General features: G+C 40.0%; 1 protein-coding gene across 2 annotated transcripts; it reads right to left on the bottom strand.

Moving 5' to 3' along the window:
* Window positions 1–2969: 2969 nt before the first annotated feature.
* Window positions 2970–26173, bottom strand: DCP2 (decapping mRNA 2). Of its 2 annotated transcripts, XM_059833787.1 has the most exons (11): window positions 26121–26173; window positions 17979–18130; window positions 16149–16276; window positions 15636–15734; window positions 12311–12463; window positions 10917–11029; window positions 10702–10809; window positions 9809–9932; window positions 9137–9244; window positions 7371–7422; window positions 2970–6689 (listed from the first exon to the last, which is right to left on the bottom strand). In XM_059833787.1, exons 1-11 carry the CDS (start codon window positions 26171–26173, stop codon window positions 6526–6528), a joined length of 1254 nt encoding a protein of 417 aa, XP_059689770.1. In that variant the 3' UTR covers window positions 2970–6525. The 2 variants fall into 2 exon arrangements, with proteins under 2 accessions (XP_059689770.1, XP_059689771.1); XM_059833788.1 differs by lacking the exon at window positions 9137–9244.
* Window positions 26174–27630: the final 1457 nt, after the last annotated feature.

The raw sequence follows: 27630 nt of genomic DNA, 5'->3' as shown, positions 1-27630 counted from the left end.
AGTCCACCAGAGTAGATGAAACTTCATATTTCAGTGTGTTCAGAAAAAGTCCTTTTTTTTCTAATTAGTTGTGTAAATGTTCACCAGCTTGAATGTACTGTTAGCTATTGCAAAGCACATGTGACTAAGTTTGCATTTAGGTCACTGGTTTTATTAGGATTTTCTCCTCCTTTAATACTGTACCACACATTGTAATTTTAAAACTTTTCACCTTACTGAATTAGCTTTAAATGTGTTGCTGCTTTTTAGCTTCCTAGCTGCTGTAAAATAGCTATTTTGTGTTTACTTGATATAGAATTGTAAAAACTGCATTTATTTATACAGAGACATTTATAATACTTATTTTACAAATGTTCTTATATTCTGAATAAATTTCTAATGCTGTTTCTTTGCCTCAGGGGTTGCTTTACCATACCTTGTGATCTTATAGTTGAATGGGTCTGCTTAAAGGTACCATAAAGACGTCCTCCAAGGTAAATTATTCAGGGAGATGGTATGACACTGTCAGGAAAATCCCCTTAATAGGGACATGATAGGTTGGTTAAGAACTCACTGGAGATCTGATCATGGGTTTTAGCTGAGCTCAGGAACATTAGTGCTTGCCACAAACCCTCTACAGCTTCAGTGAACACTATAGAAATGGAAGGGCACATATGAAACCATTTCCACACATCCAGTTCTTTTAATAACAAGTTATATGGACCAAAAAAACCCCTGCCATTTCATAAATACTTTAAAAGCACTGACTGAAGTTCACATACTTCTTTTCTCCAATACATCTAACACTTGTTAAAAAAAATTTGGTTTGCTTTCCATTGTGTTTGATGGGCTCCTCATCTACCTTTACAATTGACTTTAAAAAATAATTCTCTTCCTGGAACTATATATAATTAGTGCTGCGGATTGGCTTAAGGCAACATTTAAACATTCTACAGTGAAAGATAACCTGTATGAGCAGCACAGGCTTTACCTTTCACACTGATCAGCAATGCTTATATTCATACTTCAGTAAGTTTATGTATAAAAAGTCATTTAATTTTACAGAGAAAAATTACAGTATAGAAGAAAATGTCAATTTAGTCATAGCCTCTTAAACGGTGTGCTTCAGTTTCTGAATTGGTGATTAACAAATAAAATCACAATCATCAGTACAACAGATGTTACAGGTAGTTACAGATTTTATTTACTAAAATTGAAGAGTTGACTAATGCAAACTTTCTGCAAGATAACATAATGGAAAATTAATAAAATCTGTAACTTTACATGGTTTTAACCCTATTAGCTATATGTACTTTCTACTTTATTAGCACTGATATGCCACTTACATGCAAGTGCGGAAAACAGATCCAAGTTCTTGAGCTTTAAACAAACAGGAGGAAGACATGAGCCATATAATAAAAATGTTGGCTCCCTATTTTCTGCGAGGCATGCAATGCTGCACAGAAAAGTATTATCTTTGGGTAGCAATACCTGAGTCAGCCTGGGTCCTGGAATACACAACAATCTAGCATTATGCCAAAATTAAGGAACAAAACCCCACCTTCTTCTGTGGAGTCTGTTTCGCTTTTTAAAATGCCTTGCAAACCCAGCTAAACCGCTTCTCAGGGCTGAAGTACAGCTTCCACATACTGCAGTGCCATGCAGACATAGTAAAAACTTACTTAAGGATCCTGTTTTAAGTATAGGGTTGAGAAGTATTTGCTGAGAGCTCTTAATCATGCAGTTTTGCATACTCTTCCTGCATAACAAAAAGACGTACCCAACCAGTGAGATATAAATGGTTCATCTCCCTAGTTTAGTAATTCTGCTCAAACATGCTTAAAAGAAATTTCAAAGTAAGTTTTTCTCACAGTGGCAGAGTTTGCAGGATCTATATCCTTAAAAAGCTATAAATGCCTTGTTTTAAAATGATTAATGCTCCATGAACTGTAATCATTTTCATAAAGGCACTGAATTGTAACCCATAATGGAAGCTGTAAGCTAGTTCTTCTGATCAACAATACAAACACTTAACAATGACAAAATACTCAACAGTGTTTTCAGTAAATTTCATAGTGGACTTATTCAAATTTAAACATTCCGTACCCTGTGAAATTTTGATAATCACTTGAAAGCAAGCTTGCTTTTTTTTCCTGCAAGTATTGAAGGAGGAATTGAAGACACTTTTACTTCCTTCCCAGAAGTATCCCAGAGCTGAGACCAATTTAAAGAGTGGAGTTTCTGTAAAGCTGAATCTATACAGAAAGTTAAGTCTAGCTTAACCTAACATAGTCAATGAAAAGACAAGTTAAAACCCAAGTATTTAATTGTAATGTACTACTACTAATCCAGAGTACTTCCTCTTTTATGATCTTGAATATGGTCAATGTAATTGCTACGTATGTTGTCTTCCTTGTAAGTTCACAATCTACTTGAAACAGTGAAATGCACACATAGCACAAATCCTACTGCATCTATCAGTGCTTATGTACAGGATTAAGAAGAGTGCAAATACTAGCATTTAGCCTACTTTCATTCTTGAACTACACTATTGCTATAAATGCATAAGAACAAAATCTATTTTGCAAGAGTAGTGACATTTCCAAGCCTAATTTACTGTAAAAGCACCTTCAGTTAGTTTGTAGAAATTTACTATATCTTTAACAATTTTGGTTGCTTCAAAAGCTGAAATATTGTAATAACAAAAACAATCTGAAATTACGAAGTGATGTATAAGCACCAGATCATTTAACATTTACAGTGCAAGACAATTTCTGTAAATAAACTGATTTTAAAATCAACAAGAGAGGCTATTCTAGCAGTTCTCAAATGTGTGTTAGGAAGCTCGAAATTATTGGAGTATAACCTCCTAATTTAAAAGATGAAGGCACCTAATTTTACCTCAAAAAACCCCCTCTGTTGCTCAGAATTCATAAAAAACAGGTAGCAGAGGATTAAATGGCCCACTAACCCAACAACTGGACAGCCGGTCAGCCATGGAGCAGCAGTGCCATCTTGCACCACAGGATATTAGAGCTTGGATTCTTAATAGAGACTCTTGCTCTTCACACCAGAATGACATGAGAGCTGCTAGAAACTGCAAATCAACAAAAGCAACTCTACTACAGTAAGTTGGAAAAAATTATTTTTTATCTGAAATTACAATCTGAGAGCAAGTCTGTTAGGAATAGCCAGACCCGAAGCCTGCCTTGTTTTTAAAAGGAACTGTTACTTTTATAACAGCCACAGGTAGGTGAAGGGAAAACACAGTAAACATTGTTCTCAAGTCACCAAATTAAATCAGGAAGGTTGGAGCACAGCACAGAAGCCTGGAACAGTGACTAGGCCCAAAATTTTATTAGAAACTATGCAAGTTTGGTCTAAAGAATTTACATTGTGTTAAAAAAATACTTTGATTGTGCAATAAATAAAGCTATTTCCCCTCTTCCCAGTACCACTGTTTCCAGACTTCAAACTATAAAAGACACAGCTACTTTAAAAAGCAAGCATGTACATCAAGGAGTTCAAGTTAATAGCATTTCAGCACAGAACATGAGTCATTCAATTAGGCAGATCACTCTTCAGTCCGAGTTCAAAGTTTAAAGCGTTCTATGAAGGAGAGATACTAAAAATCTCACACTAAAGCAGGGAGTTCATGTAGTACTAGAAACTGCAAACTAGTACTAGATTCCCAGCACCCACAGATTTGTAGTTTTTTTGTTAAACATTTGTTTATTCCATGTGTTCTTTAATTACAAAAACACTGAATGACCATTCATAATCTGAATAACCCCTTACAGGCAAGCATTCCCAAATTGAGCAATGTTTGTTTTTCAAGTATCTTGACATCAGCTCTCGAGTCTGACATGCAAACAATTACTTGTTTCTCTGTGTCTAGCTCCCATAAATTAAAAAATCACGGAACTAAATTCTGTCTCGCACTTGTTACTTCTTCACTGTTTTACAGAAGATAATGTAAACTGTACTTCTAAACTTAGAAATATACTTAATTGTAAAAGGATGGTGAAATAAGAACATAAACAATAGTAAACAATTCAATATGTTCACAGTGCAGGGCATGATGGAACCCATAAGGTAGATCACATGCCACCACACTTAACATTGTTTCAGAAACCTTAATGAGAAAGCAATGCTACTACAAGAAACAGTACCTTTCTACAAAGAAGTTATTGCATATTTATCACATTTATTTGCAACTCACATTAAGGCTAGATTTACTAAAATCATGACATACGTATAAGCCCCACCTTGGGTTTCTTAATGAAGCAACCAATTTCTCTTACACTGAACCAACCCTTCCCTAAGAAAAAAATGACCCAGTGAATATAGAGAACAGCCAGCATCTCCTATTCAAAGGACACACTTGCTTTGTTCTGAAGACTTTGTCTGGGACATGATTTCCCAAACAGTTGACAGAAGCTCTACGTTCACCGTTTCATCAACATCCCCCTTATTTCACATAGCACTAGACGAAATATAACTAATTTATCTGAAAAGTCTACTTAATAAAGATTTCCACAGCTTGATATTTAATCATGCCTTAGGAGAGTCTTCTTAACTCCACCAGCAGTAGCAGCCTCAGGATATGAATACAAACTTCTGCCTCACCATGAGTAAAGGCACTTTTGCTGGGAAATCAACTACTTGCACTAAAGAACTAACTAAAGATTAGTTTTCACCTGAAGCTGAGTAACATAACCTCCTCCAGCATGATCCCACCTTCTCAATTACTGTTCTTCGCCATTTACTCTTTCGAACAGCCTTTGGATACTTTTTTTCTTTTTTTAAACAAACAAACAAACAAAACCCGAAGTGACACAAAGCTAGATTGAGCTCTTTCACGATTTGGTCTTGAAAGACAAGGCCCTCACGATTCTTGTCCTCCAGAAGGAGGAAATGCTGCAGTCTATTTCTCCTGTTGACTGATACAGAAGTCCAGCATTCCTATTGCCAAGATTATTACAGCACTACAGTCCCAAATCATGTGGTGCCATGCAGGTAAATAAACCAGGAGATAGTTCTAAAGCTGTTTCTGAGGAAAAGCGTTAGGTAACAGATCAGGTAGGGTAGGTGAAGTAGGGTGGTTGAAGGAAGACCAGGATTTTGGTTTTGGATGACACGAGTTGCATAAAGACTCAGTGCATTAGCATACACTGTGATGAGACAAGGGCATAGTTCATTCAACCTATGAAATTAACAATTACTCCCCTTTATTCTAGAGAAAAGTCCATTTTTAAGTCCAGGACAACATGCTTGCTACCACAAGCTGCTGTGACAACTTATTTCAGTGCATTTCTCTCAACTGCAAAGCACGTGTTCAAAACCCCTTAGCTTGAATCATGAAGGTGATTTAACAGTTCCGCACCTCAACTCTTACTGGTTTTTTGTCGTCCATGTCTGTCCCCCTGTCATCTGTCCCCCCCCAATCTTGGATATTTTTACTAAGAAAGTGTAGCTGAAAACAACTGAGGCTACATCATTTAAATGCTAACTGCAAGTGCAATTCAATACTACTGGATATATACAGAGCATACACTACACAAGAGATCTGAGGACAACAGCACAGAATACAATATTGGACACCCTTAGAATAGTTATTGCAAGCCTGATTAAGCCATTTAGTGTCACACAATGACTCTATTATCCATGCACCTGCCTTCCTCCTCAGCGAGATCTACAGAGGCTTATTTACATTCAGTATAAATTCTACACAAGTAAGCTCTCACAAAGTTTAAGCTTTTCTGAAAGCAGCTGCAACTGGGGTAAGACAAAACTTTGCAACTTCTTACCCAGCTGGGGACAGTAAATATGAGTTGAAGCTTGACACTTTGAATGGCTAAATTCTACCCAGTTTGTGTATCCTTACTGAAGGCAGAGGCAGAGTAAGTACAAGAAATCAATATGCTATAGATTTCACTCCAAGTACTACTGATTGCCAGCCAACAGAAACTATCAGTGTGAAGGAGGGAAGGTATTTTGGGCAAGCAACCAGGATAGAGAAAGGCTGACAGGCTGAGGCTAGGTTTGAAATGTGCAACTTGGTTTCAAAATCACTAGGACAGAGGAGTCCTCTGAGAATCAGTTTCATTGCCACTGCCGTAATATTGCAATGTACTACACAATAATGACTAACAAGTCCAATAATTTACATCAGACCAGTTAAAAGTTTAGCAAGCTGGTATACTCAACAGTGTAAAAAAAAAAAAGTCAATGACATTCTAAAAAACAAACAGTAAGTTAAAAAAAAGAAAAAAGAATGCCCTCTAATGCACAGCTAGGAACAAGTGAACTGAACACTGGAAAGGTACTTTTGTGGACAAAGGCTATACTGCATTTAAAGTGCAACACTTGACTATGCCACTCCCATACTGCAAAGAGAACAAACCCTTCCAAACCACCAGTCAGTCCCTGCATTGCATTTAAAAACAAACAAATAAAACAACTCCTGAGAAAGAGTAAGGCTGGATAAGAAACCCCCTCAATTGCAACAGGCAAGTCTGATTTCTGTTCCTAGTAAGCTTGCTGTCAGAGGTCAAAACTTTTCATTATGGCATCATGGTCAAACTTGAAACTCAAGAAAGCTCTTGATGAGAAAGCAAATTTGTAATGGCCATTGCATGCCACAGAATGTCCCTCTACTTGTTCTGGCAGTGGGTCTTCACTGGAGCAACACATCTCATATGCTGCATCTGCTTAAAGAGAAAAAAGCATGAAACAATTTTTAAAGATGCAGTTATCAGTAAGACTATCAACAACAATACAAAGCCATATCTCAAATGTATATTAATATATATTTATAACAAAATCTGTATGTCTGATCATAAACAGAATAAGGTAACTCAAACAGCCATATTTACAAGTCATCTAGGGGCTAGAACAAATCTTAGAAGTCACGGCACTCTGGGGACACTTTCAATAGCCAGTTTTACCCACAGATGCTGTTCTGCAAGTAACTTCTTAGTAAGAAGGAAAGGAATATGGCCCTATTTTCTGAGCATTAAGTAAAGAACTGTGTGCCCTCTCCAGAGTAGTCCAGTATCAACTGCAGCTTATTACTAGCAGGACATAAAGCCTTGAACCAACACTCAACTACCAGCACTGTGTTGACTCAGAGGCTCCTAAACCAGCTTTCAGTTACTTTTTCTCAGCCACCTGGTATAATCTGACAGTCTTAATTATTAAGGAGAAGAATTGCAAAACCAACATGAAGTTAACCAAATAAATAAAAAAAACCCTCAGACTGCCTTAGAAAAATACAGCTTTATAACATTTGGTAGGTTAGCATATAGGGAAAAACCCTCAACCATCATTATTCAGGTGCCTTCAGCCTGTAGCGCGTGACAATGGACGAAAATTCAGATTGCACTTGCCTGTTTCAAAGTTATCTTGAAGTCTTCTTGGATTAAGCCTTTTTTCACATTTCTGGTTAAAAGAATGACCATACATTACACACTTCATAAAGAAATAGCATTCTATTTCTCAGGGGTATAGCTTAAACATCAGCTGAAAGGCATGCTGGTCATATTTGCTTTGACACACCTCCTGATTTGTGAATTATTTTACTTATAACTCAGCATGAATTCTGTCATGTTACTTTATCTAGTAAGCATGCTTCAAGTCCACAAGTCTTTCAGAAGCATGTAACCTTTTAACAGTCAAACCATTTTTAAAATGCAGGCTTTTAGGGAAAAATTTTGAGTGCTTTCTAAACGTTTTAAGCTGGAAATGTCTTGCATATGGTGTGGAATCAAAGTTGCACATGCATACACCTGTTCTTCAATCAGCTTGTCCCAAAAAGCAAGGGGAATGTATTTGCAAACACACTGCTACTGCCAATTAAATTATCATGCATTAGAGACACAGACTTAGAACTCTCCAGGGAAGAGTTAATTTTTAGCCCCAGGTATGCTGCTGTAAGTACACAAATACAGAGAAAAGTATGGCCCTTTGCACTCTGTGCACATTAAGAGTTCCAATATTGTATTAGAAAATTATCACTGGGACATGAAATATTTAAACTTCAAAAGACTGGCAATCATGAAAATGCAAATGACATACCACAGATGTATTTAGCAAAGGCTGTAAAGAGTCTACAAAGTAACTGTGGAATATTAACAGTTCCACTTGTTTCCATGAAGATCCTACAGATGCCCATTACAGTTTTTTTATACAGCCAATTTTCTGGTCAGTCAATTCTTTGACTTTTCATTCTTCTACTCTCAGACCCAAACACAACTAACCATTTCTTGCTACAGTGACGATTTTACAGGACAAGAGTTTATGGTTTCTGTACTTTTACATGAAAAACAGAGAGAAGGTAATAACCACAAGCCAGAATGGGAAGAATCCAGCTTATAGCCAGTAAACAAGAAAAACTAAAGCTTGGGCAAGCCAGCTGAGCTGCATGGAGAACTGGGGCTCACTGCTGCACAAAAGCCAACAAAGTAGAATCGGAGAGCCGTAAAGAAGGGGGGGTCAAAAAGACATTATATTAAAGAAAAAAACAGAGATATCTCAGTGAGCCTTCTCCCATCCAGCAGAACTGCGGGGACAAAGACAATTAGTTCCTGAAAGAAAAGGTAGGAAACCAAGAATGTCATACTGGAATTCACAAACTGCTGTAGTTCTACTGTACGATTAAAAAACTATGTCAGATTCTGGTGTTCAAGTCTGTATCTCAACATTTTTGCTAGACAGAAGGGAAATAATAAGCATATGCATTACCGCTTTGTGTCTAATTGTTGTATAACAAAACTCTATGCTTACAACAATATATCATACATGAATAAATAAGACATGTAATACACTGACTTATTATGACACACTACAGTAGGCTATTACCTGACAGGAACCTGGAAAACTGCAGGATTGTCTACTGAAACAGCTGACAAATTTTCAACTGTTAAATTAAGACTCACTTCCAAAATGCAAACTTTGAAGTTCAGTATGCTTGTCTATAAATGTATAGGCATACAAGGTAAGAAATGTCCTACTTCTACAAATACATACCAAATGTTCTGATCACATATACTTTTGATAGATATGCACCCTACTTTCTTTCAGCAGGACAGTGGCCTGGACGTTTGTTAAGCATTACTGAAACCTGTTAACAAGACAGCCACTGCATGTTTCTTACCAAGGTATGGTTTTGCTTAACTGGTTGACTGTGGACTCCATTCGTTCGCTTCTTTTGGCTGGAAGCTTCTTGATACTGCTTTCTGCCGTTGCTCCTCAAGCTCTGACTCTGCCATTAAGTTCAAAACGTAGTAAAGCAAAGAGTTTAAATGGCAGCATTGAACATCATTGCACTGACACTTCCTACTTAGTAGTTAAAACTTTCCTCCAAATGACCTCAATATATGTGAACAGTATCTTTTGTAGACAAACTGAAGCACACTGAAATTAGCCAAACATACACTCAAGTTACAAAGAGTCATCAGCTGTTACTCAGTCTCTCTTGCACTATTACAGACACTGTATTACACAATAAATTCAGTTCATGGAGTTCCCATACACTGATGCATATATGCTAGTGGTACCCAAAAATATTTCAAAATGGTACATGGAGGACACCAAAATCGTGAGTAGTAATTTCTATCTATACCTGAAACAACACAGCCACCACCTGATACCCACCACTTCTAATGTCAGATAAAGCTGAGAATCCCTAGTACCTTTTTCCCTGTTTTTATTTTTGCATGCTGTGGTGATAAAATTCAGTATTTTCGTTCCAGAGAGGAACCCTTATGAACAAAGACATCTGTTTTAAATAGCCCAGATGCATATGTTTGCCTAAGAAACAACCTACCTTTATTTTCAAAACTTCAGACATCTCAGGATGATTATATGGCTTCTGTGGCTGTTTTGGCTTCACCCACTGCTCTCCTGAAAAGCCATCTGTAAACATCTGCTGACTACAGCGAAGTTTGGATCTAGTGCAGGAAAACAAATGAAGTTTACAATGCAATTTCAAACCTATTGATAGCAGAAGACAAACATGAAAGAATTTTTTGCTTTTTGAGAACAACCTGGAAGACAAGCTTAAGTAACCTAGTGTGGAAACTGTAATAACGCTCACTGCATTCACCCAACTTTGCCTAGCCTGCTGATAAGAAACCTATGTTCTGCATAGACAGCAGGCTAGGTCCACATTAGCATTTGTCCTGTTGTTGTCAGTGCTGGTGCTGACCTGACTCGAATTACTGGAGCATAGCCTTTTCTTTGGGACTACAGGCTTCAAAGTTTATTCTACCACTTTTAGCTCAGCTGAATCAAAAGCCAGCAACACTTGTTCCCCTACTGACCCCCACAGGTTTTATCTAGCTAGCTACTTCTGATAGTACTTTACAGTTCTACTTCACAGAGTGCTATTTTTTCTCTGTGGAAGTGCCAAAAGCATTGAACTAGAAGCACTGAAAGCTTTCTACTTGTTTTAGCTTCTGTTTTTTGGATACCCATACATAGGACTCAAGAAATTATCTCACTTCTGACATACGAGCATGTACCAGAAAAAGTGTATCATGACATTAATTAACTTCTCATCCTATTTACAGTCCTATGAGATATGCCTGCAATTTTATTTTGTTAACCCATTCTATTACTGAAACACAAATTCTCAGAGAAAGAGAAAGGAAAAGCAGCTTTGTACAACCAATGTTTTATAGAAAGGATATAAAGGTGTTAAACTGACCTGGTTCTTACCTAGCTTTTTCCAAGTTGGGCTTAGAGGGTGTGTTCCCTGTAGATGAAAATCCATTGTCGCTATCTGAGGAATCTCCATTCCTTTGAGAAATCCATTCCCTCAAGGGCCTGTGAGCAAGGAGAAGTGCAACAAGATCTACTTACTAAAACATATCTGAAGAAATTAAAGTTGTCCGAAAGGCACTGGCATAGCATTTGCCTCATGTCAGACATACCTGATGAAGGGAATTGCCATAAAAAATTTATTAGGTGCCAGACCCAGCTTGGACTTTGGGGTCATGTCATTTCTGTGGCATGGTAATTTGTCGATGGAAAACCACTCAATATTCTAAAAAAAAAAAAAAAAAAAAAAATTAAAAAATTAAAAAAAATCAAAATATCCACTTCTGTAGCCTTTCAGAATGTTGCAAATATGTATCAACCACAATTATTTCCCTTAGCTAAAAAATTACAATGGAAGACTTCAATTAACAGACCATAACAGGGTTTTTCACAAAAGGTCAATTAACAATGGGGTCATTCTTCTGACTGCAACTACAGAGTAACAGGTGGTACAGCTCATGCTCATTGCAAGATATGGTACCTAAAATACGAAAGGTATTATCCAGCAACTAAATTCTGAATAAGGGTTTCAAAAACCGAACAACCAAACCACTGCACACTGAATGCCATAAATAAAGGCAGAGGCTTTAAAAAACTTTCAAGCCACTACTATTCTTGCTATTTTTATTTAAAATGTCATCAAAACTAGACCACCAATACAAGTTCAAAAATTATCAGAAAGAAGGGGATTTAGTTTGCAAAGTAAGTTTCAGGTTTTGTTACAAAAAAAACAACCATGGGTAAAGGATAAGACTCTCTAATGCAAGAAATTAGGAGACTCCCGTCTAATCAACTAAAAGTACCTTTTCCTATTTAGAAAGCCAGATGCCCTGTTCAGCGGCACCATCTGCATGAAAATATGCGGATAGCTGTTTTAAACTGAATTGCAATACAAGAAAGATATTAAAACTTCAAAGATTATGGATATCAGGAACAAACTTTCTAACAAGTCTGCTACCTCAGTCTTTGCTTCTCCTTTTCACAACACCTTTTAAAAGCCTAATGGTACACAAACAACCCAAAATAGTTCCCATTTTGTGTCCCCTTCCCAACCTCCTCCTTAAAATACACTATTCTCTAAGCCTGGATGGTATTAGCCATGAAAGAGAGAACACAATCCTTAGTTTCTCCTTCTGATATGTAGGCTTTTGTATATCACCAATTACATCTTCAGAATATAGAGTTATATATGCAGCTATAATGAGTAATAGCATGAAATGATTAACACATACACTACCTAAGAGAAAAAAAGGGGAGAATTACAGTTTGACAGTATGCTCTAATGTTGTTTTCATGATGAATGGAGATGTCAGACAGATGGTCAAGAATCAGTCTTTGCAGTACAGTTGCAAGTAGTTAGCAAGACCCTAAAGTGCAGAGATGCCATCTGTACCTAGTATTTGAGGTATTCATCATGCTTGGTAGTTTCATTATTTTACAGACCATTAGTTTTAAAAATCAAGCTCCACAACAAGGTTCCTATAGATTCAAACAAGATAACACATACCCGAATTTCCCTTCTAGTTTTGGGGTTGAATTTTGTGTTCTTGGGAACTCCTGGAATGATGTACAGCCGTGCTAACTGATCATTAATTCGCAGCTCAATGTATTCTTCTTTGCAGATATAATCTTTTATGTCAAACCCAGTTTCTTCAAACACCTGGGAAGCATATAGATTAAATCAGTGTATGTATTTGGATTTATCCTTTCAGAACCTATCATCACAAGGGAAGGAATGACTGTTTTTCAGATTTATTCATGAAAGCAGGCCACTGCTGGGAAAAACAAGCCTTTACACATAGATATATATTCAATAATAGAAAAAGTATCTAAGATCCTATGTGCTTCACATTTCTCCAAGACAGACAGACCTGTAATAAAAGTTGAAACAACTCTATTACACCTTCATGTTGCAATTTATTAATATGGATGGGGAGTCTCTAGCTGCTCCTCCATGCTGCTGGATGCATGGAAATCTTATTCACAGCAAAAACTACTATTTGGGGAGTAAATACATCTTCAAATTCTAGCAAGGTTTACTTGCACCTCTATTTTTCTTCTCTTTCAACAATCCTTCTACTTCATGAACCTTTTACTCCAATACGTATCGTCATTTTTACATTCATAACAAAACCCAGCAATAGGATAGCAAAACTTTTAGTACGAAATTCAAACTGCACATTCACACTCACAAACGAACTTAAAACTGCATTGTTGGCTACTCTAAAGAAAAAATAGGAGGGTTACACCTGCTGGAGATTCCTAGAAAGACAAAGGTATTTTAAAATAACATTTTCTTTGCGTATTTTTTGGTCTTGCATTGAAGGATCATAGATGGTTTGGGTTGCAAGGGACCTTCAAAGATCACCTAATCCAAGCCCTCTGCCCTAGGCAGGGACATCTTTCACTACATCAGTTGCTAAAAGCCTTACTTCGAAATATTTACTTTCTCATTCTCAAATTCTCAAATGACAACATTCTCAAATATACATGGTTTATAATATAAAAAGATTCAGGTCTATTCTGCTTAAATCAGATCATGCCTCTTAAGCTTGCTAAGTAAATACTCATTTTTACAAACTTCCTAGACCTCAAAATCTCTACAGGAAATACAAGTACTCAGAAAACATGCAGGATTAATACCACTGTCCAAAATATTTCTGCCCAGACAGTGGAACATGCATGTGAACAATCACTCATAGAACTGGATATTAACCCCAGGGCTGTTAAGCCCCGCTGCCAATAATACAAAGGCAGAAGTCCTCAGTTAAATTTTTTAAAGACCAGATTTAGAATTAAAAAGAGGGACAGGATCTTCAGTAAAACCTCTTCTCAACTCCCATCTCCTGTGGGTATGTATAATGAAAAATAGAACCAAATAACTGCACATAAAATAATAATAGCAGGAAATACTCAAAATATGTTATGCAAAATACCAATGTATATATTGGTATCAGCAAAAATAGTTGTAAGGTCCATTTTTGAAAACGCAGAGGAAATTAAGCACAAATATGAAAACAACAGTAGTTTTTAATACAAAGCAAATAATTAACCATGTAGTCTTCAAATTAGCACATACAACTCCTCTTATACCAAAATAAAAAGCAAGCCATCTTGCCATCTAACTACCTTAAGAACAGCAGAGTTTAGGGGGAAAAAAAAAACAAACAAAAAAAAAAGCAAAACCACCCCACCACACACCATCTCAATTAAGAGAAGGTACGCTTTTCCTCCATACTTACTCTTACTACTAACATCCGTGTTTTCCCTTCCTAAATGATCTTTCCGTATGATTTAAGTGAATTCATTGTAGAAACACCACATGCAAGCCTTGAAGAATTTGCCAGTTTATCTACAATGAAAATCTACCTTGATGGAAAAAGATCATAGCAACACTGTTGTTCATTAGTGTAATCTAAATCAATTCTCCAAATTAAAAACACAATCAAAAGATTTTTTTCCCAGTATAACTGCGCCCACTTTAATGCTTTTACTAGCATAATTTGACATAAAGAGGAAGGCATACTTCACATCACTCCTTCCTGAAGCAGTTACACCTAGTTTGTCCTGTCCACTCTGTTGTGGTCCATATATTTTTATGGTCTTCTTTCACTTCAGTTCAGTCCTTTAGACCAACCCTAGAAGCACCTGAGTAGTAAAAGTTTAACTGAACAAGCTATTTATGGGGTAGAGGGAGAGAGACATACATTGAATAATCAGGTTAACCTTATTAAGTCTCTGCTCATCTTTCCCCAGCCCATGAGTTCTGCAATGACAGCCCACTGCATCTGTAGCTCAGGGTGTTTCACTCTTTGGCAAGTCATTTGATACTACATAAATAATGTTCTACACTCAGAGATCAGTAACTGCTCACACGAAAGTGCATTTCATGTTTGTCCATCACATAACAGTGCAATGTTAAGATCTAACACTTTTTTTGCTTTTCCCAGTCCATATTAAATATATGAGTGTATGGAAAGCACCATCAGGGAATCAGAAATACAGAATTTTTCATTCATGCATCTTTTGCAGGTATATTTAAAAAAAATAAAAATCCATGACTTCTCAGATACTGATTCAGTCCAACCATGAAGAAAACTAATGCATCTTACTACTTTCCCTCATCTTAATTCTCCCTCTCAAAAATTCTGAATGTATTATGTTACATGAACATTGAGTTTATACCATACATTATTTTACAGGCTTTTTTTAATATGCAGCTTCACTATATATCTAGGTCACCAGCAGCAATAAATTCCACAGATTATTTTTCAGATTTTACTTGCCATATACATTGATCCTTGTTCCTGCCTCACTGAAAAATAGAAAAGTAAAGTTCTTCACAATTTTTACATAATCTTCTAGAACCTCCAACTCAACTCTTTAGCCTCTTTACATAGCCCAGTGGACATAAGCTAAACTCCCACTCTTCTACATTTTTACTGTTATGATGGCCTTTGAAATTAATATTCCAAAAACCACAAAGTACATAAGATTTCCCAAGCACCAAAAATAATACTTAAAAGTAAACTGATAGTTCAGCAGAGAACTTTAAAAATAGTACTCACTTAACTTAGCAAGTTAGTGCAAAACAATTAGAAACATCGAACAGTAATTTTAAATTACATAACCACACCCTTGAGTATGACTCTGGAACTCAGAAAAGCACTAAAAGCTACAGCAGAAGACTCCTGCAAGAATAGACTATTTATTTACTTGGTTTCAATAACAAGAGACCTAAGTAAAATGTGTTTTCATCTAATGCATATATCCTGCTCTCAGCAAAATTTCACTTCTTTAGCTTAAATTTAAGGGAATGAAACATAACTTACCTCTCTAGCAGCACAGTCATGAGGAGCCTCCTCTTTATTTACTTTCCCTTTCGGAAATCCCCAACCAGACTTTGCTAAATAGCCCTGAACCAAAAGAACCTGCAAAATACAAGGCAATGCAACTGTCAAACACACACTATTCTAACCAATTTCTATTAAATGTCTTCCTTTCACCATCCCCTGCTTCTCCAAAAGACACTTTAACCTGGAGGAAGGAACCCATTATAGGTTTTCTGTGTTCTGGCAAGAACTGCAAATTTTTTTACAGGATCATGCAACTCAGCATAAAAAACCCAAAACTGAGTAGGAAAGCAAGTGGAAGTGTGTTTACTGTCTCCCATATTATATTTCTGTACACACTCAACAGTGTCAAGTAACTGTCAGGTCTCTGTGAATCTGAAGCACTTTTTTTTTTTTTTCCTCCAGATGAAAAATGTAAACCACAAAAAGATTACTTCTACCAGCATAGGCCACTCTTCCCCTCTAGCCCTTCACAACTATTTCCCTACTTACATTTTCAAGTGTCTCATCGAGAATAATTGCACCATAGGTTGGCACTCCCATTTTGTATTCTTTCCACTCATCTAAAACCTTTTGTACGTCTTCACCTTGAGGCAGTAAAAAAGGGCAGTGATTAAAGAGTACAGCGACGTGTTAAGGAAGATAAACTTAAGCATTCAGTTTCAAATCACATGCAGCCATACAAAAGACACCCACCCAACACTTACAATAACCACAATCCCTTCCCTAAGTGCTTTCAAGATACATTCTCTTGGAAGTAAAAAATATTATGAATAATCCATTACTAAACTCTAAAGGTCAGAAAGCATCAAATAATTTGGTAATTATAATACAAACCAATTTAAAAAAAAAAGACAAGAAAAAAGGTGGCACGAGGCTGCTTGTTTGAAGGAAGGTCTCCCCTAATTTTGTAGAAAAAGTATCCACATGACAGTTATTTTGAATATGTATTATTCTTAAAGATTTTTTTTCATTTTTAAGTAAGTGAGACAGACAAAAAGTTTCATCTCCTGCTTGAAGTAAATGGAGATCATTTTTTCCCACAATCATTCCTAGACTACAGTACAAAATTTGTACTTAAGTATTTACCACGCAAAAAAATTACTTTTAATGGCATCAAGTTACAGAGATCTAAATTCTAATACACTTTACCAAAACTCACCGTGCAAACATGAACAACCTTTGTAACTATAAAACTAAAAAAGCAAATCTGCAAGTCCATAATAAAAGTATTAATATTACAGATTACATCTAAAATCATACTACCAATAAAAAAATATTCCATAGCAGAGTACTCAAAAATATGACACTGCAGCAGAACTAGTATTTCTGGCAAATGTGAGCTGGAGAAGGACAGATGTAATAAACAAATAGCATCTATTACATTGTCTTTTTCCTGCACTACCTATAATTACTAGAAGAATTCTGTTGGTCTGAAAATACATTCATAATTAAAAACATACTTAAAATAAATAAAAAATAACTGCATAATATCAAGCAACAGAAAATTATCATATTTTTACAGTTTATTGTTAAAATAAAAGCTGTAGTGTTTCAAAGCACATCTCTGTTATCAAACCAACAGAGAAGTATGTTGTGTAGTGAAACCACAGATAATATTATCATGAAGTATTTTGGGTAGTGAAACCCCAGATAATATTATCATGAAAGTTAGAAGCAATACTTCAATCCCACATGAAGAACACGTGGGAAAAGGTTAAAACTAAAACACTTGGTGGATGAAAGTCGTAAGTTTTTCTCCAGCAAGGACTAGATAGTGTACATTCTAGCAGCCCTTGTAAGCAGTAAGAAAAAACAAAGGCCAACCATACGAATTCAGTAAAAATGCATCCTCTTCCCTACCAACAGAACTGTTTCTAGGAGCAACTGTCAGTACTTCCAACAAATATGTATCACTCTCCATCAGGGAACACATACCACCTTCAGCTATGTTAACATGTATGTCACTATTTACTTGGAAAGGGATTAAATTAAGGAGACAAAACATCATGAAGAGCTCCAACAGCTCATCTCTGAAACCCACCTAGTCTGCCAAAGTGCAACAGTGAGGAAAAATCCTCAAAGATCAGAAATTACTAGTTTTCCATAGTTCTTTAGCAGTCTGAGAAATACCTTTTTTGTGGATGTCACAAAATTATGGAAGCAATGAACAGATAAAATCACATACTTAGCAATACTAACTTCTAATCACTAACACACGAAGTGACATTTTCCTACTGCAAGTACAAAATTTTGTTAACAATATTCAGTTTGCGCTTTATCCACTGAGACAGAAAACAATCACAGTAATAGAAAGGATATCAGCTTTAGCAAAGTCTCTTATCCCACACTGAGGTAATCCTGGTGTGTTTTGCATGTAGAAATCCAAGTAAAACCAATGGGCAAGTTCAATCTGAAAACACACTCTGATTGCATTGTCTCTCTCTTCACTTGGAATATGCAAAATAAATCGGCTGCCAGGAAAGAAAGAAAAGTAAGATCAGCCAAATCTATCAATTTAAATAAATCTAACAACAGAAATGCATTGCAACAGTGGAATTCCTGATCCATTAGCACAGAGCAACAGACCACGAGATCTTCCTGTTGGTCTGCACAGCAAAAGGTTTTCACATCAAAGTAAAATACAACTTTTTAAGTCATAAAGGAGAATGGATCATGATGTTCTTTCACAAAAATCAATTACAATAAACCCAGGAAATTAACTGTTGTGAAAACAAGGAGGGTGAGGACATCCTAAGTAAATGGCTATATTACAAGAATGAAAGCATTTTTACATGTCCAGTAAAGAACATCTATAAAATCTGATAAGAGATGTCAACGCATTTTTTTCTGGACACAAGTTAAACATGGCTATGCATTTTCACTTAAAACCACAGTAAACTATTAATTTATGTAGATTTTAAAATTCAATACAATCCTATTAATCGTCTCAGTCTGAAATAGAACATGGACTATTGGTTTATTTTTCAAGTCTGCTTAATGCTTTAGCTCAGATACTGACACACAAATATAGAGTCCCATAGACGTAAGTAGCACTGAAGAAGCTTTACTTATTTATTTATTTGTATGATCAAGAAAAACAGAATTTTCTTTCTAGAAATTTGTCATCCACCCCATTGAACTTAAATCATTTGACAGAGATCTTTTACATTCAACTCCTGAGTACCACTAAATTCAAAAAGCGCATAATATCGTTGCCAGAACCAGAAATACTTAAGGTATCTTTACTTAAAATTTGACAAGTATAAATTGTTAAAGGATGTCAAAAGTGGTTGCTTCTCCCAGCCACTCTGGCCAAGGACTGCCTCCTGCCTGGCCACTGGAGCCCAGCCCTGTGCCCCAATGCCTCTGACCAGGCTGAGGGACATGGCTGCCACTTTCCCTGTGGCAGGTTCGACTAGTAGCAAAGCCCAGCATCTATCCCAGGGACACACACAGATCCCTAACACAGCTGGTCACAGCTTGAAGTTTGCTAGTGAGCACACGTGCACAACAGGTTTGGGGAAGATAGGACACTTGCCCTGCCACCAGCCCAGCAGCTAGCCCCAGGCACATGGGCTGCAACCCATGGTCCCGTTACAGCCACTGGCGCTTTGCCCCTCACTCACCTCACTCACACACTTCCCTTACAGTACCTGGTTTTCAGGACCATCACTGTTCCCACCCCAGAAGCTGGAAGCCGAGACCGCCACCTATGCAAGTAGCTGGTACCAAGACACACAGACACACACACTCTAGTAGCTGACACCCCGTCCACTCACACACAGCTGTCATCAGTAGCTGGCACTTCATCCCTGCAACACGCATGTACATGCGGTAGAGAGTGAGATTACGCAGAGAGAAAAATAAGAAAAGATTTAATAAGAAGATGTAAGAAGACAGGACAGACTGTGGCAATCAAGCAAAAGGCTCAGCCAGACAAGCGTACTGACCGGCCCAGTTTTACACAGAACCAGACACTCTTATACCCCTTTCTGCCTACCCCCGCGTTGTCGTCCATCTGGTTTCGCGCCCCCCCTCCCCTGCAGCACCCCTCCCAGCCGGTGTACGGGATCCCCCTTGATTTACAGCCCTATCAGATGCAAAGGCCAGGCCGATCTTCCTGGAAGCTGTGCCTATGGTTTCTTGATAGCCCATCAATTAGTGTGATTGGCAGGTTTGTTTCTTGTCATTGTCTCCACTTTTGTTTTCTGAGGTCTGTGTCTGTATATCTTTGGTTCTGATTTCCCCCTTTTTCCCTTAGTTTCCCAGGAGCAGGTTCCCACTCAGTTAAACTTGCTGGAATGAACATTCCCACACACCCTCATCGATCTGTGGCCAGGTTTGGTTCTCATCACTGCCTCCCTTATTGTTTCTCTCTCAGGTTTGTGTCCCTGTACGTTTTGTTCATGGCTTCCTCCTTTTCTTATTATCCCATTTCCACATTGAAAAAGGTTCTTGACCAGATATCCTTAAAGAAACAGACACTCTCCCTGACATAAATAACCTTATTCACTTAAACAACAATATTTTCCTACTTGCCAATTTTCAATTGGCAATACCACCTTTCAACTGCTCCTTTCTTTTTGAAGGCTCTATTACTGCTGAAAATAGCCCTTACATACAAAGCTGCTGTAGATTAAAGGTAAAAAAATAAAAGTATTTTATTTTATAACTATTTGATGATGTTTTCTTGCCCCAGCACTGCAGCTGAACATAAATCTGAAGATACAATATGTAGAAGTAGTACCAAAGAGGAATAAGAACATGCCAGCATTAGGCTTAGAGTAACAAAAGCAAAGCCAATTAGAACACTACTTGCTAATCAAAACTCCTAAGTTACTTAGAGTGACTGAAGTGCTAACAACAGGCATCTCTAGGCTGTACTAGGTGCAGGTGCCCAGGTGCTGGCAGAGGGGGGCTGCAGGGTGGCCTCTGGGGAGAAGAGGCTGGGGCTGCCCTGTGCCGGACACAACTAGCTCCAATGGATCCACCGCAGGGCACAGCTGAAGCCAGCAGCCAAGATCACAGAATCATTTTAGGTTCCAATTTAGGTTGGAAAAGACCTTTAAGGTCATCAAGTCCAACCGTAAACTTAGCACTACCAAGTCCAACACTAAACCGTGCCCCTAAGCACCACGTCTAGAAGCCTTTTAAATACCTGAAGGAATGGTGACTCAAGCACTTCCCCAAGCAGCCTGTTCCAGTGCTTGATAACCCTTTTGGTGAAGAAATTTTTCCTGATATCCAAAATTCTTGTTTTGGTGGTGCCTCTAGGAAAGTATATTTGAGAAAGGACAAAAATGCCAAACAGGTAAAGGAAGAGAGAAAAAGAACGTGAAACAGCAGTGCAAACACCAAGGTCAGAGAAGAAGGAGGGAGAGGAAGTGCTCCATGGCAGAGCAGATGTCCACACTGCAGCCGGTGGAGGATCACATGCCGGAGCAGATGGGTATTTCCTGAAGGAACTTCAGCCCATAGGATTGACCCCACGCTGAAAGAGGGGCAAAGCACGAGGATGAAGGAGCAGCAGAGATGAAGCATTATGGACTGACCACAACCCCCATTCCCCATCCACCCGCGCTGCAGGAATAAAGGATTGAAGTTGAACCTGGGAAAAATGGGGATGTAGGGGAAGGTGGCGTTTAAATTTTTTTGTCTTTGTTTCTCTCTATCCAAATCTATTTTAATTGGCAACAAACTAAATTAGTTTTCCCCAAGTCGAGTCTGTTTTGCCCATGACGGTAATTGTAAGCAACCCTCCTGTCTCATCCTGAGCCACAAGCTTTTCCATCCTCTTTTCTCCCCCATCCTATTGAAGAGGGGGAGTGAGTGGCTGGATGGGCATCTGGCTGCTGGCCAATGTTATACCATCTTTTGACTTCAGGACTGCGGTGGGTTAACAGCACTTGCTTATCAGAGAAAGAGAGCACCAAGAAGCCCCAAAACCTACATTAAGACTCTGTACCTCCACTTATTTATTCTGTAAATAACAACTCAGTAGCACAAGACAGCATGACAGAAAAAATGACATGGATACCTGTGACTTGTTACTTAACAGAATGGGTCAGAGCAGTCCTACTGCTGAAGCTTAAACACACAGTAACTTACCAGAACTAGAATAAATCGTATCCTGGCATTGTGTGATTCTAAAACAGCCTAGGAACTCAACAAATGTTTGAGGACATTATGTACGTGGCTTTAGCTTTCAACTTATTTTCACATGGTGGCAAGTAACATTTTTTCTCTGAATAAGAATGGAGGTGTAACATTTTACTCTCTGAATACAAATTCTAAGTGTAGAAGTCTCTCAATTTACTTTACCAGCAGGGAAAAACTGTGACAGCTTGGGAAAAAAAGTTAAATGAAAGTGCATTAGACTAGTGTTTTTAATCTTATTTTTGTTATCCTTAGGAGAGTGGGTTTGCAATGAAAGCATTTAACAATAATCACCATCGCCATTATCACTTATACTCAATTCTCACACAGATCTCTACAGCTGAATATAAAAGCTTACTTGTTATTTTATGGTGTTGGAAAAAGTTGTGGGGTTTTTTTTGTTTTGTTTTCAAGAGCTAGCTTATACTGATTCTCTAGAACAGGTTTCAGTGCTGTATTTCAGTATTAGATTCTGTGAAGTCAGCTATGAACATTTGACTCTGAACATACCCATTACAGCAGGTAACTTTATATGTTGAGCTCCACAAGACAGAGAAAGCCCAGGGCCTCAGAGCCCTTCACCCAACGTACTTGATTTAATAAAGCCAACATGCAAGAGAATTTTTTGTAACATGCATGAAAAATTCTACATTTAAGCTTAGCTATAACCTATATGAAATTATTATATATTTCACTGCTCACAGCATGGAGAAACACTAAGGCTAATATCAGAGAAAACATCCACAAGTACACATTGAGCCTGCAGGGTTTGGAGGTTTTTTTCTCCCACAGAAGAAATAGGTACACTAAGTTTCCTCTGTCCAATTAAAACCTGAATTTGATGCTGAATGCTACAGTTGCTACTAAATAGCCAAACTTTACCCTCAGCAAAATACATGATCACGCAAATACTGCAAGCGAAACTTTGTAAAAGTAACATCAAGCCCCAAACCCAGTCTAAGAACATAATCCAGACTCTCCTAGAAGTTGGCGTATCTCAAAACTGAGTCGCTCTAAGTGACTAAAGACAATAAAAATTTGGAGTCTTAGCCCAATTAACTACACAATTGAACAGTATTTGTCAACTTAAGATCAAAATTGATTATTACAACAAGAAATCCAGTCATCCTGCACAGTACATAAAAACTTGGAAGCTTTAACTCACAATAATACAGCAGTACTTTGTTTTTTTAACCTATCAGGCTCAACAGAAACAAATAAAAAAAAAAAAAGAACCACCACACCATCCCCTCAAGACATACAAAATTAAGATACCAGCTAAAGCACCTTTGTATGCCTTTAGAGCTAGCAACAGCCATGAGAATTACCTGCAGGCATTAAAACAGCTGTAGCTGCCTCAAACAGTGGAATTATTATTTAGACTAACTGGCTGAATTAGTTGGAACAGCTGCAAGTGATCTGAGGACCTACACGTGAGCCTCCTTGAGTAGCCTCTGTGTGGAACCTCCTTGAGCCTCTGCCTAGGCCCTGTGAGATACCTAAAGAAAGTGGTTCAGCTTAAAATAAAATCCAAACACGTTTTAATTCAGCAATGCATTATGTTGATGGAATTAGCACCAGCTCACAGTGTTTCTTCTGTCTTAAGTAAATGTATCAAGCAGGTAAAATGGCAGATATAGCGAGAAGTACTGATGACTGCATCTCCTGCGTACACAAACTTTTAACAACTAGGAGTTTTCTGCAGAGAATCCAGACCTTTTGCTTCAGCACAAAGGAAAATATTCCTGTCCAAAGACAAAGTGTGTGAGTCTGACAGATATTCTAGCACTCTCAAGATACAAATAAAACCAATAGTACTCTTTTGTGGACATCTAAGCTTTAACTTAGCTTTTTAGTTTTCAAATACACACACAAAAAAAAAACCACTTTAAAAAACGCCAAAATCTCAAACTACTGGGCAAGCCTGACTTGAAAGAAAATTCATTTCATTGTTTAGTTTAGTAAGAGCAATGCAAATGCTTGCCACCTCCTAAAAATTCACTAACAGTTATTTGGATTTCCAGCTCACACTGCTACAGTTCATGTAAAAAGATACGAGACAATTTGCATGGGTCCGGTAACTTTCCAAACCTGTTATACAGAAATTATAATTATTTAGTACTAAAGTTTTATTTGCTGAGAGAATTTTAAAAAATAAAAAGAAAAATAAATACAAAATATAGGTTGTGCTAGAAAATGTTTTGAATCTTCTCAATAACCGAGTATGAAAAATTGCTTGGCTCTTTCTACCAAAATTTCCACTAATATCATATATAGATTGAAGTATGTGGGAAGCAACAGATATTTTAATAACCCGTTTATAGCCAACCACCTGAAGCGCAGCACCACCGATCTTCCACTTATTTAATAGTTCATCTTCTCCCTTGAGCCAAGGCCTGTCAGGCCCTGTCACTCCTCCAGTGCACACCAGAATCCTTTCTCTCTTTGCCACAGGCAAGCCTGACTACTCCGCTCCTTTCAGCTGTTCTGTCCATGTCCATGCAAGGCAACATAATTTGAAGCAGGGCTGATCTGTTAGCACTAATGGAGGTCAACAAGATGAATCAGGAAAAGATGAAGAGCCAGGCAGATGGTAACTACAAGCCCCTGATCTAGCATTCTATGGCTTTTTTTTTTTTTTTCAAATTAAAGCCACACGACTACATTCATACAATTATGAGACAAAACACCATTTCAAAGGCAGAAGACGACGGCAGCTCAGAGGAACACAGTAAGACATTGGGACTGACCCTACAACAACGTAAGATCTGATTACTCATGTGCCCTTCTATCAGTCACCCCGCAGGAGTGACACTAATAGGTTATTTCAGTTTTGTAAGCATTGTGATTCCACTCTGGATTTTCTTCAGAAGTCTTAAACCCCGCTTCATATGTGAGCAGGCATCTAAAAGACAAATCTCATCTCTCTGCAGGGAGCCCAAAGGAGACACAATGGAAACATGAACATGCTTCAGAGGCCAGGCTTAGAGAATTGAAAATTTACTTGTTTATTGCAAACTCTGACTCTTGCATTAGATACACGACGAAACACTACAGAGAGGAGCATTTCTAGCTTCCTGGGATATTCTCACTTCTAAGACTTCTCACTCATTTGAAAACAGTAATTCCAGCAAGTGGACTATCCTTCATCTCTAGTAACTTTTCCCTCTCGTACATAAACACTTCAGAAGGGGTCCTTTCAAGGTGGTAAGACAGAAGGATTATTTCATGTCAAATATCACATCTGGTTTGGGGCATCAAATTCTGGGGATGACAGATGAATTTAAAAGTCCGAAGGGCTACACCACAGATGATCAGAGGTTGAGACCAGAAGGTGAGAAAGCACCTCACCCCCCCAAGAAAACAGAAGCCATGTTTTATGAAAATTTATACGTGTAGCCTTCAGGATAAGAAAAGCCAACCATTTCACTCTGAAAGGACCGACAAGTGGGAGACGACAGTTTCAGACTGAAGGGTATTCCTTTGGCTCTTCCTTTTCTGTCCTACTGGAACATTCTCTTCCAGCAGAGGTAAATCAGCAGAAGGGACTTCTGCCACCTCTTCTAGATGAAACCAAACTTCTGAACAGTAAGCATCGCATCAATTCATCACTACACACGTCATATCAACGTTTCACCTGCACAAACACCGCCGACACAGTTTTACCCTCCCCGGCCAAAGAGCACGAGCTGCTTAACACCGTAAGAAAAACCCACAAACCATGTTCTGCCTCTTATTCTACACTCAGCTTCTCTCCCGCCGCCGGTTTAGCCCTCCATCAGGTTCGACGATCAGCCCCACGACGGTGCCGACGGCATGGGAGAGCTGACGGGCACCCTTCCCGCCCCGCCAGAACAGCTTCCATCGGCTGGGCAGCGCCTTGGGCCACGAAGCGTGAGAGAGGGGGGCGGGTGCAGCCCCACACAGGCACGGGGGGAAGCCGCACCGAGCCCCTTCCTTCCTGTTCCCGGCCGCTGCGGCACTAGCAACACCGCCCCTTTCCCCGGGCCGCCCCGCTCCCCCCGCGGAGTCCCGCCAGCCCACGGAGTGCTTCAGGCAGCTCCGAGCAACCCGGGCCCCACGCCACGCCGGCCCAGCGGCCCGATCGCGCGCCTCGCAGCGGGCGGGGGCGAAAAAGGGGGGCAGGGCGGGGAGAGGGCGCCCACGCCGCCCCCCGCAAGGGACGGCGCGCGGCACCACAGGCCGGAGGCGCCGCCGCGCGGGGGAAGGGGAAGGGAAAGGCGCCGCCCGTCTGGGGCTAGTGGGCGTGAGGCGGGCCCGGGAACGTCCCCGCCCCACGGCTACCTGCACAGGTCGTCCAAGACGCTGCTGGGGATCTCGGCCCGTTTGGTCTCCATGGGGAAACGCGGCTCATCCCGACGCGGCGAAACCCGAACCACGGTACAGCGGCGGGGGCGGAACTCCTTCGTGCCCGCCCGGCGGGGAGCGGGGCGGGGAGGCGGGGGAGCGGCAGCTTCCTCCGCCAATCGCCTCGCGCCGACGGCTGCGGAGTCCCCCCGCCTGGCGGCGCGGCCTGACGCGGCGAGCCAATCAGCTGGAGAGCTACTGAGGGAACGGAACCCTCAGGTGATCGCGGAGGGCAGCCAATGGGCGCTGCGGCCAACGCGGGGCGTCATCGTCGCGTGCGCGCAGGGAGGCCGCCGGCCGGCGCGGCGAGGAGCGTCACGCGACGTCACAGCACGTCACACCAGCCGTAGCGTCGCCATCTCTGCCGCCGGTGGCGGCCGATTGCTGCCGGCCCGCTGAGTCCGCGGCCTGCAGCGGCGGCAGGCGGAAACCGGGCGCTGCCGACGCCGAGGCACGCCGCGTCGCAGCTCCCCGTCGCCCTCGGTCGCGCTGGGCGCCGCGGACGCGCGGTCCGTTACAGGGTTTCCCGCTCCTCGTCGGGTCCCGCAGTTGAGCGTGCGGGAGTCGGCTGCTTCTGGAGCAGGCTTTGCTTCACCCGTCTCATCCGCACGTTACATTCACTTCGGACGGGGGGCGGGGGAGGGCATTTCGAAACGCAGAGACGTTGGAGAGAAATACGGAGCCTCTGGCACCGTATTTCTGTGAATTCATTTTCGTTACCATCGGGGCTTTGGGCTGACGTCGTGAATTGTAGTGCTTGGAGATATGTCAGCCTCGCACCGTGAATAGCCAAGTGCAGAAAACGTGTTTAGCTGCAGTGAAGAGGAGGGGACGAGGAAGATGTACCAAGCCACCTCCCCACGCCGGCGCGCGTGGGGAGCCACGGCAGCTGCAGCCGGCAGAGGGCGTCGCGGCGCTCCCCCGCGCTGCTGCTGAGGCGGCGCTGCTGCTGAGGCGGCGCTGCCTCACCCGCTGCAGGCCGGCGGCAGCCGCCGCCTTTGATTTCAATTAGTGAATATTTAAAGCGTTTCTCGCCACGTCGCCTCCTCGCCCCTTCCTCGCCGAAGTGCCTGCGCTCCCTCAGACCGCACTTCCACGGCAATTTCACTGAGGTGGCCACTGCTGCAGTCCCATCCTCCTCTGCACAGGCAGCTACGGGGTACAGAACCGGTAGAAAAAATGATGTACAAAGCAGTGAGTAGTTTTCTACTTTAGCTGCCAGAACTAGCAAGAACGGCTACGTCAGTATCAGCAAAGGAGAGGGGATAAGAAGGGATGGTTGGCAGGATGACGGGATGACAGCTGCACCAGCCTGGAGCAGCTTAATTGTAGTGAATTTACACAGTATAACTTGCTGAAAGCACCAGAAAGAGGATGTTGCATTTTATGTTTCCCTCTGCCACTCTACCTCTGACATTCCACCAGGCCTTGTACTGAGCCAGCTCAA

Source organism: Gavia stellata, chromosome Z (assembly GCF_030936135.1).
Source record: "Gavia stellata isolate bGavSte3 chromosome Z, bGavSte3.hap2, whole genome shotgun sequence".
Classification (NCBI taxonomy): domain Eukaryota; kingdom Metazoa; phylum Chordata; class Aves; order Gaviiformes; family Gaviidae; genus Gavia; species Gavia stellata.
This window is presented reverse-complemented; position numbering and strand designations above follow the sequence as displayed.